This window comes from Vipera berus, assembly GCF_964194415.1.
Source record: "Vipera berus genome assembly, chromosome: 2".
NCBI classification, from domain to species: Eukaryota; Metazoa; Chordata; class Lepidosauria; order Squamata; family Viperidae; genus Vipera; species Vipera berus.
The window spans coordinates 21,272,612-21,286,075 of NC_138203.1; the positions used below are offsets into that span (position 1 = coordinate 21,272,612).

At 38.2% G+C, this 13,464-nt stretch overlaps 1 protein-coding gene across 2 annotated transcripts in view; it reads left to right on the plus strand.

Annotated features, from left to right (window-relative positions):
- Nucleotides 1-9,669, plus strand: part of C7 (complement C7) — a 34,817-nt gene extending 25,148 nt beyond the window's left edge. For both annotated transcript variants that reach the window (XM_081320811.1, XM_081320810.1), the window contains exons 14-18: nt 181-313; nt 4,287-4,478; nt 6,038-6,134; nt 7,113-7,297; nt 8,506-9,669. In XM_081320811.1, the coding sequence (XP_081176937.1) occupies nt 181-313; nt 4,287-4,478; nt 6,038-6,134; nt 7,113-7,297; nt 8,506-8,699 (801 nt within the window). In that variant the 3' untranslated portion in view covers nt 8,700-9,669. The remainder of the gene's footprint in view (nt 1-180; nt 314-4,286; nt 4,479-6,037; nt 6,135-7,112; nt 7,298-8,505) is intronic.
- Nucleotides 9,670-13,464: the final 3,795 nt, after the last annotated feature.

Here is a 13,464-nt window from a genome sequence, read left to right on the forward strand (position 1 = left end):
ACTGTTCTACAGAAACACAAGTACTTAATTCCAACTGTTACTGATATTCCAAAAATGCATAAACCAAAGAAAAATAAGCGAATGTTGTATTGTTTGATATGTTCTGTAAGAATATTCTGCATATAAAGATTTGTTTGTTTGTTTGGTTCAATGATTCTCAAGATTGTTGGTTTTTCCTAGGATGCTGATTCATTCTATCCTGTGGGGAAAAGCATCCATTATGCTTGCAACACTGGATTTGTAATTGTAGGAAACCCAGTTGTTACCTGTGCTGAAGGCTTGAAGTGGACCATTGGAGAAATCAGCTGCCAGAGTATGTATAAGAATAGCAGAGTATTGCTGGAGCAGACCAAAAGTCTGTTTAGTCCTGTATCTGTTCCCATTATGGTCAGATAGATAACTTTAGGATGACTGTAAATAGGATATAAATATAATATCACTATTTGGATGGTATTCCCTAAAAATTGCTATTGGGAGGGATAAGCCCTTTCAACTGGAAGAAACCATATTTGTTGATATCCATTAGGACAGTTTTTCTCAACCTCTCCAACTTCAGTTCCCATAATTTTCCAGACAGAATTGAAATTCATACATCTTACAAACTATTGCAATTGAGAAACACTGCATTAGGGTATTGACTTCACTGGATTTTCTCACCAACTTGTCAGTTATTGATAGGAAAGGAAATTGCCTCGATCCAGAGTTTACACACACACACACACACACACACACACGGTAAAGAAGTACTTCTTTTTATCTTTCTCCAATTTCCCATCATTAGCAATAACTTTAGAGCCAATTTGGTGTAATAACTACCGTGTTTCCCCAAAAGTAAACCCTACTCCAAAAGTAAGCCCCAGTTGATTTTTTGGGGGGGGAGTGGGCCTAATATAAGCCCTACCCTGAAAGTAAGCCCTAGCATGGGGCATGACGAGTTGGCCCAGATCTTCCATGCGACCACCACCCCCTGCTGCCGGCTTGCCGGAGGCTGCTGATAAAGGGCTCTGGCAGGCTGGCAGCGGAGGGTCACTCTGGCAGTTTCTCAGAAAATCTGGGCCACCTTGCCGTGTGCTAGGGCAGCCCAGAGCAGCACGGCCAGGAGGGCAAAGAGCCCCACGAGGCCCAAAGAACACCAGGTTCAGCCCTTAGCACAATGCTTGCAACACTGAATAGGCATGCAGGCTGGCACTCAGTAGCCCAAAGGCGGAAGCGTGGGCAGTGCGGTTCCACTGGCGGCCACTGACGAAGGGCCCTGGCAGGCCAGCGGCAGGGCAGCACTCCGGATCTGGGCCGACTCGCCCTGTACTAGGCCGCACCTGTACCGTACCTGGCCACCACCACTCTCTCACCACCACGTTGTTTCTCCACCCCATGCATAGGCCTCATCCCACCCCGTGCACTCACGGCCTACTAGTACCGGTACCAGTACCGGCAAAAAGTAAACCCTCCCCAAAAGTAAAATCTAGTGCTTACTTCAGAGCCCCAAAGAAAATAAAACCGGGTCTTACTTTCAGGGAAACACGCTAAATGTTCCAGATTAGAAACCAGGAGATTGTGAATACTAGTCCTGCCCTAAGCCCAAACTCAACTAGATTGTTTTAGCCCAGTTCATCTCTCTCAGCCTAGGAAGGAAGCAGTGGAAAACTCGAAGTCAAGACTGATTTAGACACAAAGACACATTTGTGCATGTGCACACACACACACACACACACACACAAACAAACAAACAATAATATTTTGAAGAAGGAAGAAGGTAAAATACTCATTGAGAGTGAGATGAGCAGTACTAAAATAAAATAAAATAATAAAATAAAATAAAAAAATAAAAAAATAAAATAAAATAAAATAAAATAAAATAAAATAATAAAATAAAATAAAATAAAATAAAATAAAATAAAATAAAATAAAATAAAATAAAATAAAATAAAATAAATAAAATAAAATAAAATAAAATAAAATAAAATAAAAAAATAAAATAAAAAAATAAAATAAAATAAAATACCAATAAAGAAGAATATTTGTAGCTCAGGGTTGAAATGAAGAGTCCTTTGTGCTCTCTGAGCTTGGTTATTTTCTTACAGACATGCTATTGATGATGTTTCCTAGGAGGGTTAATGAAATGTCTGCAAGAAAACAGGCAAGCTCAGAGAGCACCGAGGGTCCATAAAATAATAAAAATAAAATAAAATAATAAAATATAAAATAAAATAAAATAATAAAATAAAATAAAAATAAAATAAATAAAATACAGATTCTCATATAAGAAGGGCATGCCCTAGGAAGGGAAGATTTTTGTTAAGTGGAGGCCTTAATAGTTGTCTAAACATTGACATTCCCAAACAATTGACATTCATAATAGTTCTCTCCATTCTGTTTTTGGTCTTTTCCCCTCCCCTTCCTCCCAATATCATATTAGCATTCTTCTGTTTTCTCTCTGTGTGGTTGTCCTCAGTAATTCTTTTTTCTTCTCTGTGACAAGTTTCTTCCTACGTCTGTTCTAAAGAAGGGAAAAAGGGGGATAATACATATTTTTCCCCACATTTATCGTTTTATTTCACTCCACAGAAATAATTATACATAATCAAAATAATTCTGAAAACAACTGCCACCTTTTTCTTTATGCTTCGCCATTTTAAAGATTTCTTATTATAAAACTAAATTTTCCATGTACTAAAACATCTATAAAAATATATACTGTTATGCATTATTTTATCCTAGGATGTATCTGTAATATTTATCCTTCTTTGTTTTTCTTATGCGCAGATGTAAATGATTTCCCTTTACATTGCACATTACACAAAAGCTTTCTTTTGTGTTCATCATGCACCAGGATTTTTTCCTCTCGATAAATCTTTTTTTTTTAATCTCTTTTAAAAAAAATCTGGTTACTCAAATATTGTATATTTCAAACAAAAGAAGAATTTGATATTCTGTCCTTATCCAGATTTCCCCCATGTGGTCACCTTTCAGACATCCTCCAGAATTCTTAGCAATCAACATATTGGGTGAGGATTTTTGGCAGCCGAAGTCAGAATATCTGGAAGGTGCTAAAATGAAGAAGGGGCAGCTAACCTGGGAATCTCTAAATCAGGGGTGGGGAACCATGGTCCTTTTATGACCTGTGGACTTCAACTCCCAGAATTCCTGAGCCAGGAATTCCAAGTCATAAAAGGGCCATGGTTCCCATCCCTGCTCTAAATCTATTGGAAAACTTTTATTAAGCCTATTCAGAGAATAATGGAAATTATAGTCCAATGTGATTGGAAAATTTCAGAAGATCATTTGAATCTTTTCACATGTATCTGCACATGCTTGGATAAGATATAGCCAGGTTTTAGTTCTGCAGTACTAGTCCTCAGTTTACAGGTCAGGATCTTATCTGGGTCGACATTATTTATCACCCACATTATAAAAGAATAAAAGTCATGTGGAAAAGAACAGAAAATAGAGGAGGGGAAATAGAGAAAAGGAAAAAAAACAGGAAAAAAAGATGTGCAGTACATACAATTTATACAACACACTCAATAGCCAAGCTATTCTCCAAAGCACCTGAAAGCAGGACAAGAAGCAATGGATGGAAACTAGTCAAGGAGAGAAGCAACCTAGAACTAAGGAGAAACTTCCTGACAGTTAGAACAATTAATCAGTGGAACAACCTGCCTCCAGAAGTGGTGAATGCTCCAACACTGGAGGTTTTTGGGAAGAGACTAGCCAGCCATTTGTCTGAAATGGTATAGGGTTTTTTGCCTGAGCAGGGGGTTGCCTAGAAGACCTCAGAGGTCCCTTCCAACTCTATTATTATTATTGTTATTGTTTACTGTAAACATCCTGTGTGCCACAGAAATCATGGATTACATACAATAAAAGGACTCTGTGTATAACAATGAACAGGCTGTTGGAACAGTGTCCCAAAATTGTCAAAAACTCCTTACAGGTATGTGAAACAGAAAAGCCACGATGCATAACGGCATAACCTGAGCAGGGGGTTGGACTAGATGACCTCCAAGGTCCCTTCCAACTTCTTCTTCTTCTTCTTCTTCTTCTTCTTCTTCTTCTTCTTCTTCTTCTTCTTCTTCTTCTTCTTCTTCTTCTTCTTCTTCTTCTTATTATTATTATTATTATTATTATTATTATTATTATTATTATTATTATTATTATTATATCACTTCTATTATTTTCTGATTCAGTTTTAAGATGTAGCTGAAAGAGGTAAGGGCTACTGTTTTCAACAGGAAAATAGAAAACAGCAATTGAAAATATTTGTGTCTTTGCCTCTTTTTTCTTAGAAACAGCTTGTCTTTTACCAAGGCTTGAAGGAGGACTGAGAGGAAATCCACTGAAGCCTTCCTATCAGATTGGAGAGAAAATTCACCTGTCCTGCCCAAATGACATGCGGCTAGTAGGATCATCTCTTCTTCTATGTGAACCTAGTCTGAAATGGTCTCCTGATCTTGCTCAAATCCACTGCCAAAAACAAGGTATGTTTCAGTTCTAAATAGGTTAAAAAATAGCATCAATTTGGTAGATGCTATCACCACCATCATCATCTATGCCTCTTAAGCTAGTTAGCTATCTTTAGAGGTGATAAAGGTAAAGGTAAAGGTTCCCCCGCACATGTGTGTTAGTCATTTCCAATTCTGCTCATCTCCGTTTCAAAGCCAAAGAGCCAGCGCTTGTCCGAGGACGTCTCCATGGTCATGTGGCCGGCATGACTAGACGCCAAAGGCGCACGGAACACTGTTACCTCCCCACCGTAGTGGTCCCTATTTTTCTACTTGCATTTTTACGTGCTTTCAAACTGCTAGGTTGGCAGAAGCTGGGACGAGTAACACAAATATTGTTCTTAATCCAGTTGCTGATCCAGAGCCTTGGTGGAGCAGTGGGCTAATGCCTCCTTAAGTAACACCAGCTGCCTGCAATTATTGCAGGTTCGCATCCCACCAGGCTCAAGGTTGACTCAGCCTTCCATCCTTCCGAGGTAGGTAAAATGAGGACCCAGATTGTTGGGGGCAATAAGCTGACTTTGTAATAATGCCGCTGGGGGGGGCGAAAGCCCTAATAAGCAGGTATATACATAGAATGAAGGCTATTGCTAAGCACATTTGATTTGTGCTTAGATTGTAAGCCGCCCTGAGTCTTCAGAGAAGGGCAGGATATAAATGGGATTAAAATAAAAAATAAAAAAATTATACATGAAATGAAGGAAGGGAGCTTTTTGTCTCTGGTCTTAAGCCAGCCCTGATCCAAACACTGCCTGTCCTAATGTACTAAGTATACTTTATATTCCTAAAAATTAATAAATGAAGTTTATATCAATGAACTTTCTTCAAGGTCAAGTGTGTACCCTCTTTTTGTTTGAGTGTAATAAATGTATTCCATGAAATGATTGCTTCTAATGAGCCAATTTTCAGTCAAAAAATTTCTTTTAATCCCTATTTTTCTTTCAATGATAGGAAGGTGGGTTTCAGAAGGCTGAAAGGGGCCCTTAAAAAGTATAAGAGTTATTTTGTATGTTATATGTATATGTATAAAACAACAGCATAGCCTAAAATGCAAATATTAAAATTGGATAGGCATTGATAGCAGTGGATGATGGAACATAATTTTTGTTTTACTCGTGATTAAAGAGGAATAGTTTAAACCAGGGGTGTCCAACCTCAACAATTTTAAGACTTGTAGATTTCAACTGCCAAAATTTCCCAGCCAGTCTGGGGAATTCTGGCAGTTAAAAGTCCACATGTCAAAGTTGCCAAAGTAGGACACCTCTGGTTTAAACCTACTTATTATTGCAGTAGCCATAGAGAGCATTTAATGAAGTGATCATGAGCATAGGTGTCACGTAGTTGGACTCTCAAAAGCCATAAAACTGCCCCAGTTCTAAAGGTTAAGCCCTAATTTTGTCATTAAAGTATCACGTCCCTTATTCACAATTGGTCCATGTTTCCTCCCCTGATGAAACTCCTGAGGCTGTGCTGGGGGAGTTTTCTTTGGCTTCCCGTTTTCTCCTAGTGATGCTATGTTTCTTCTTACATTTCAGTTGTTCCTCCAGTCACACGTGCAACAGTGATTCAGTGCCAACCATGGGAGAGAGTTTATCAGACTCAGTGTGTTTGTAAGTTGCCAAACGAATGCAGGTGAATGGATTTAACAATTATGCCATTTCTGTTAAATTAAAATTTTAAATGTGTGAGTCTTGGATGAATTAAAAAGCTTTGGAGCTTCATTTGCAAAAAAAACCCCTGAACTTATCTTCATAGTTGGATAGAACTGCTTGAGGAGTTACCTTGAAGTTTGAGGAGGAGTGGATGGTGTGGAGATGTTTGAATAGACTGTGCACTGGTTTGGCTAGAATTAAAGACCCCATGGTTTTTCCATGAGGACAAGAATATTTGCTGTGAATGTGGCACTATTCAAACAACTACCCATCTTCTACAGTGCCCACTGGGAGCAACATGCACACAGATGACTTGCTGGCATAACCCTGCCATTAACACGGCCTGGCATTGAGGTAGAACTATATAAAATTATGTTTTATTAAAGTTTTTAATATTTTAAATTTAAATCAATAATTTCCCCCTTCTAATTCCTGCATTTTTGACACAAGATGAGATGAGCTTGATTTGAGGAAATTATTGCTATTTACCCTTCCTCTCCTGCCGAAACGGTGAATGTGAAGTGCTTATGGGAGAAGTGGGGTTTTAAGGAGAAGTAGAGCTTCACCCACTGTCATCATCTAGATCCAGGATATATCCTGGAAGGCAATCCTGTCTTTAGATAGTTGACAGTTTCCAACCCCAGGCTACATCTGGACTTGCCCTTGAATTTCACCATAAAAATCAGAAAATGTGTGGAGATTGAGGACACCATACTAGCCAGTGAATGTATGCAGCTTATTTATATTAAAGACAATTCACATGATTAAACTCCATTTGTGTAATACTGTCCTCTTTTGACGTATTAAGAATAGCAATTTGGCAGCAGAGCTTGGAGATTTCACCCTAAGCTTTCAAGGACTTCATGCAGCCTGGAGGATTCAGACAGTGTGTACCTGCTGTTAAAAGTCAGAAGAGTGTTGTGGGTGATTTGCTGGAGTTATTTTTTTTCCTTTCCAGCTCTTCCTTGGATGTCTGTGCTACTGACCCCAAAACTCAGAGGAGCATATGGCTAACCATTTGCAAGCTGCATGCCCTTGAGTGTAGGGGTAGGCAATATAATTTAGTGGGAGAGGAAAACTGCAAAGACCGTACTCTATCTGAGCGAAGTTGTGATTCCTGTCAATTGTGGGAGGATTGTGATGGTAAGAGATTTTTCCTTACTTACAAAAGCTAGAGACTGTAAATTTGGATCTGTCTCTGATAAAGAGTCAGGGTGATTATTGCCCCCCCACACACACACCAATTTCATTCAGGTTGACCTAGAGGGATTTTTTGTCCCTTCAGATTTTCTAAAAAATATTCTCACATTGCCTATTTTAGCAATAGCAACAGTACTTAGACATATATCTCTTCACAGTGCTTTTTAGCCCTCTCTAAGCAGTTTACAGAATCAGTATATTGCCCCCAACAATCTGGGTCCTCATTTTACCGACCTCAGAAGGATGGAAGGCTGAATCAATCTTGAGCTAGTGAAAATAGAACTGCCAAACTGCTGGCAGCGGCAGTCAGCAGAAGTAGCATGCAGTAATGCATTCCAACCACTGCGCCACCACAGCTCAATTATGCCCTTCAAAGTACTCAGAGAGAAAATTAAGGGTTATTATCAAGGCAAAGAGCAGAGGAAGGAATTAGGGCCAAGCAATAGCTTACAAAACCCAGTTTGATCTAGTGATTAAAACATTGGGCTACAAACCAGGAGATTGTAAGTTCTAGTTCTGTCTTAGGCACAAAGCTAGTTGGTGATGTTAAGTTGGTCAGTCTCTCAGTCCTAAAAAACAAACAGTGGCAATTCACTGCTGAAATCTTGCCATGAAAACTTGCCATGAATTTGCCCAGGCAGTCACCAGAATTCAACCACACATGTGCACACACTGACTGTTATATCTGTTGCTGCTTCTTATTTTTTTTTATTTTTATTTTTTTTATTTTAATTCCATTTATATCCCGCCCTTCTCCAAAGACTCAGGGCGGCTTACAAGCTTAGCAGAAAAATCAAACTGGTAGCTACAACAGTGTGATCAAACATCTGGTTTTTTAATGTGTGTTGCATATATATATAAACACATGACACACATAAAAAATAACTAGAGCTTTAATCACATCATCCTGGCTACCAGATTAACTTTTTGTGACCATACTCTGTGGTTACCCTTGCCTGGGAGAATATGCTAGAGCTAGACCGTTGGTAAAAACTCTCAATACATCTTTCAAGCCATAAACATATTAATTTGGCCTTTTTTTTAACTAACACTCTCACTTCAACAATTGGTTAGGTTGGTTTGTGTATTACAGATCTGATTTTCTGTCTTCATTACATTAACCTCCTACTTTGCAACTGTTCATTATTTAGAGTCCACCAACACGTGCACATGCAGAGAAGCTGGACAATGCAGTGAAACTGGAACAAGCATTTGTGTCAGTGTGAATGGAAGTCCTGACCAACAGACTATGACTGAATGTGAGGCTGGCATCCTCAGATGCAGTGGAGAGAGTGTCAGTGTAATTAGCATAAGACCTTGTCTTACACAACAGACTTCCCAGTAATGAATGTCATTGGTAATGGAACTGGGTGGACAATGTGATTAACAATGAAGAGGCAGAAAAATAGAGACAGTGCTATTGAAATTTGCAAAATATCTCTTTCTGTTAAATAATACATGACAAGAAAGGTTTACAAATATTTTATTGGTGTATATTCTCTTCCCAAATAAAAGTTGGAAGATAATCAGCCCACTCGATTTTATATGGATTTTATCCATATTGCAGGAATATCCCCAAATTTAGAGCAGCCCAGTAGGAAAAAGATACTCAATCTTTTTCTGATCAGGAATCACTTTTGGCCTCACTGATAGGCTAAAGGCCACATTCCAAAAAATAATAGCTGAGAAAAGGACCTTAAAACTAATTAAGTTTTATTTTGTTTGCAAATTAACTGCTGTTAATGTAATTACTTTTAGTTATACAGTATTTTTAATAATTTCCACTTCTATAGGTCTGGGAATTTAAGTTAAGTACTTCTGCACTAAGGGATAAAGGAAATTTTTACTAACAACAACTGTAATGATGTTAGCATTTGGCAGGCTAACAGTTGTGTATAGTGGTCTGCATTCTGCCTGGCAGATGGTTCCGGACACCTGACGTAACCCACATCTCTTTCACCTTGTCTTACTAAAACAAAGAGAGATGTTGGGGTTGTAGATCTCTTTAACAATCCTGAAATATTCTGCTTCTGGACTTTTTTTGAAATCACTTTGATTGTAGGTTTTAATGATTAGAATGATTTTGTTGTTATAGAAATGACTTGAAATGTTGAGAAATGTGAGGCTAAAGGTTGAGTTGTAATTCTTTATTTTTTGTACTCTACTGTATTGAACAAAGAAGTTGCACCTGTTTTTGTTACTTCCTCTTTGCACCTCTCTTAACTTTCTAATTTTTCTTTTTGTAGCTTTATCTTACAATAAACTTCGATGAAATTTTTGAACAAACAATCCTGAAATATTCAAACAACTTGACTTTTCATGTCAATAAATCATATCTTAAAAATTGTGGCAGTGTAATTTCTTACCTTTATTGATCTATGAACAAGCTCAAAAGAATTTCAGCAAGTTTGGAGTTCAGCAAACATGAAACTCAATAGTGATAGAGTAACAACAATTGGTGTACAGCTTAGGGATAAGGGATCATCAGTGCATGTGCTAAAAAGAGCAATCAGCCGTTAAAGGAAGCCTTCATCCTGCAACACTTAGATCTAAATGAACCTAACGATGAAAGCCAATAGAGCAGGGTCTTGAGACTTGGCAATTTTCAGACTTGTGGACTTCAACTCCCAGAATTCCTGGCTGGCAGAGGAATTCTGGGACTTGAAGTCCACAAGTCTTAAAGTTGCCAAGTCTCAAGACCCCTGCAATAGAGGATTGAAATGGTAGACAGTCTTCCAATCATGTTCTATATTCTCTCTCTCTCTCTCTCTCTCTCTCTCTCTCTCTCTCTCTCTCTCTCTCTCTCTCTCTCTCTCTCTCTCTCTCTCTCTCTCTCTCTCTCTCTCTCTCTCTCCCTCTCCCTCTCCCTCTCCCTCTCCCTCTCCCTCTCCCTCTCCCTCTCCCTCTCCCTCTCCCTCCTCCCAAAATCAAGCTAAAAAGACCTCTCATGATTTGAATGCAACAGAGATGAATTTTTGAGAGTTCAGAGCTGAACCTTATCATCCTGAATTTGAGGGCCATGAGACACCTAGTGACCCAATGATGTACCAGATGAGGCATGGCCACTTTCCAACCCATTTCTTTTGCTCTGGAAAGGTAGGGATAGAGATGAGAATGGTAGACCTCTTTCTGAGAGGCAGATTACCCCCATTTCTACTCTTAATACAATCCCTCCCCTATAGCAGAAACAGCTTTAAACCATGTTGCTAAATTTTGGTGGAAAAATAACAAACCTGTGGCTGAAAGGGTCCACATATCTCTGAAGCAGAGAATATTCTGGAAGCTCCCTTTTTTGTATAAAAACTTCATCTGTATTTTCAGACAACAGAAATACCTTCTCCTGAAACATGGAAGTTTTGACACTACATAAAAGGATAGGGCTGTCTGTAACGTTTCCTCTTCTTCCCCTGTTTATTCCATGATTTCCTTGATTTTTCTGAAAAAGAAGTGGGTAGAACACACTGGCAGTCCTGCCCTTTATGCACTTTCAAAGCTCAGGAATTCAGACAAATAATTGAACAAAGGCAAGTCTAGCTTAAACTTTGGAAGTACTGTATATATAATACACCCACTTCTTTAATGGCTCAGGGCTCAAGATGCCTGAATACTGTAGAGTGATCGTACAAAAATGATCTATTATACTGTTACTTCCAGACTACCGTAATTTATTTTGCTCCTGTTATGTCCATATTGTCTGCTGGATTATACAAGGCACATTTGCTAGACCTTCATTTCTGAGTTTAGTTTGATATACAGCAACCTTCTGTATCTTTCCATCGTAAGTCCTTTTTAATATCTCAGCAAGAGACAGAATGCCTAGCTTTATGGCTACGGTTCTAAGCATATTCATGTGAAAATGAGTCTTGTTGCTATTGCTGAGATAATTTGTCTATTATTGGGCTTTCAAGTTAATCCATAACTCAGAGCTTGGTCATTAATCAACAGGTTTGGCACTTTTCCTTCACTTAGATTGTTTATCAGCTCAACGTCTGGGAAAGTCTACTGGGCACAATGATAAATCCAGGGTACTCGCCTTCACTTTTGCCAAGGGAACAAAGTACAGACAATATTTTGCCAACTAATGCTACAGAGAACATAATGGAATCAGTAATATTCAAGACTGGTGTGAAAATTCCAAGATGAATATGTATTCACCTATTCAATTATTTATTTAGTACAATTATTTTCTACCTTTCCTCCAGCTACTCAAACCAATGTTTATAAGTATAATGGTACGTGGGAATGACCTTGGGAGGCAGGAAGAAGAGCCACAGCCTAGAAAGCATCATGCAAAAGGTATCTCAGCCCACAGAAAGAAAAAGGCTATGGGAAGCATGTCAGAAGAGACCCTTTTTTGTCTTTATTGGTGTATGGTGTGTTTTTAACACAAAATGTAAATAAAGTTTTATTTTAAAAAAAAGAAGAGACCCTCCCTAGTTTTCTGGAAAATCAAAATAAAAGAGGGGAGAAATATTTTTAGACTTGCAGGATTCTGTTACTGTAACCTTACAATAGTGTTAGTACTCATGGTTTATGCTTTTGATCTGGACTATCTCAAAGAGCTGACAATTGCACCCTCGTGTGCATTTTCTCCACAAGAACAGCCCTATGGAACAGACTGGACCAAAATCACTCAATATACTTCAATAATTGTAGGATAACGTGAACTTTGGTTGCCAGAATCCTAGATTAACACTTTAAATTTTATAGCATATTAGATCTCTTTACTTAAGGAGGAAAAGCTGCTGACTTTCTTATTGAGGAGGCATTCAACTATATCCAAAAGGGCTGGAATCAATTCCTAAACCTAATTTCCTATTTAGTAACACCATTTTTGCTTTATTCAATCTAATTTTAGCTTTGTTTTCTCCCATCAAGTCTGTAATGGAATGTAAGAAATTTTAAAGGATGTCTATTATTTTCTTGGAGCTTGATGATAAAGAACAGTACAGATAAATTCTGTCTACACTGACATATCACTTCAAAACTCTGAATGATTTTCCTCAGCAGTTTCATCCAGAGGTTGAATAGCTTGAAAGAGAAGATGTAACTCTATAGGATAATAGGAACAGTAGTAGTCCCCTTCTGGATGTAGAAGGTATAACCACTGAAAGGTTGTACCAGAAAGTGCTAAATAAATCAAACAAATAGATCAAACAGATTCTTAACCAACCTAGTCGACAACTTTATCACCCAAAAGATAAAGGAGGGAACTAGAAGTAAAGCTATACTGGACCTAAAGTTTACTAATCGAGAAGAAGTTATAGAGGGAGTTGAAGTTGCCAGAACCTTGAGTGAAACTGAAATTCAATATAATGCAAACACAAACAATAGAAAATAATATAACAAGAGTCTTAAACTTCAAAAGAGCTGATTTTAACATACTCAAACAGAACCTAGGAAAGATTCCATGGATGAAAATCCTAAAGGGGAAAACAACTCAAGAAGCATGGGAAACTCTGAGGAATATGATCATAGGGGCCCAGTCCAGCGCAGTATCACTGAAAAAGATAAACAAGAAATTCAAGAGGAAACCAGCATGGCTACAAAAAGGACAAGTACAAAAAATGGAAAGAGGGACACATAACTAAGGCTGATTATCAACAGACAGCCAGAACATGCAAAGATGAAGTCATGAAAGCAAAGGCTCAGAATGAATGAAGACTTGCAACAGAAATCAAGGACAATAAAAAAAAATTCTTTCAACATATTAATAACAAAAAAAGTCAAGGAAACTATAGGTCCACTAAAGAGAGATGGCAAGAAAGTAACAGGCAACAGGGAGAAAGCAGAACTGCTTAACTCATTCTTTGCATCAGTCTTCACACAAAAAGAAATTATAGCATACCAAAAAAAAACCCTACTGCAAAAGACAAACTAGAAACAAAAATTAAAATAAGCAAGAAAATGATAATAGAACACCTATCCAACCTTGACAAATATAAATCACTGGGACCTGACAGATTACATTCCAGAGTTCTAAAGGAACTGGCAGATGTTATCTCAAAACCATATCTTCCTTTAATCCTGGAGCACTGAGGAAGTACCTGAGGATTGGAGAAGGGCTGATGTGGTCCCCATCTTCAAGAAAGGGGGGGGGAGACCCAGGA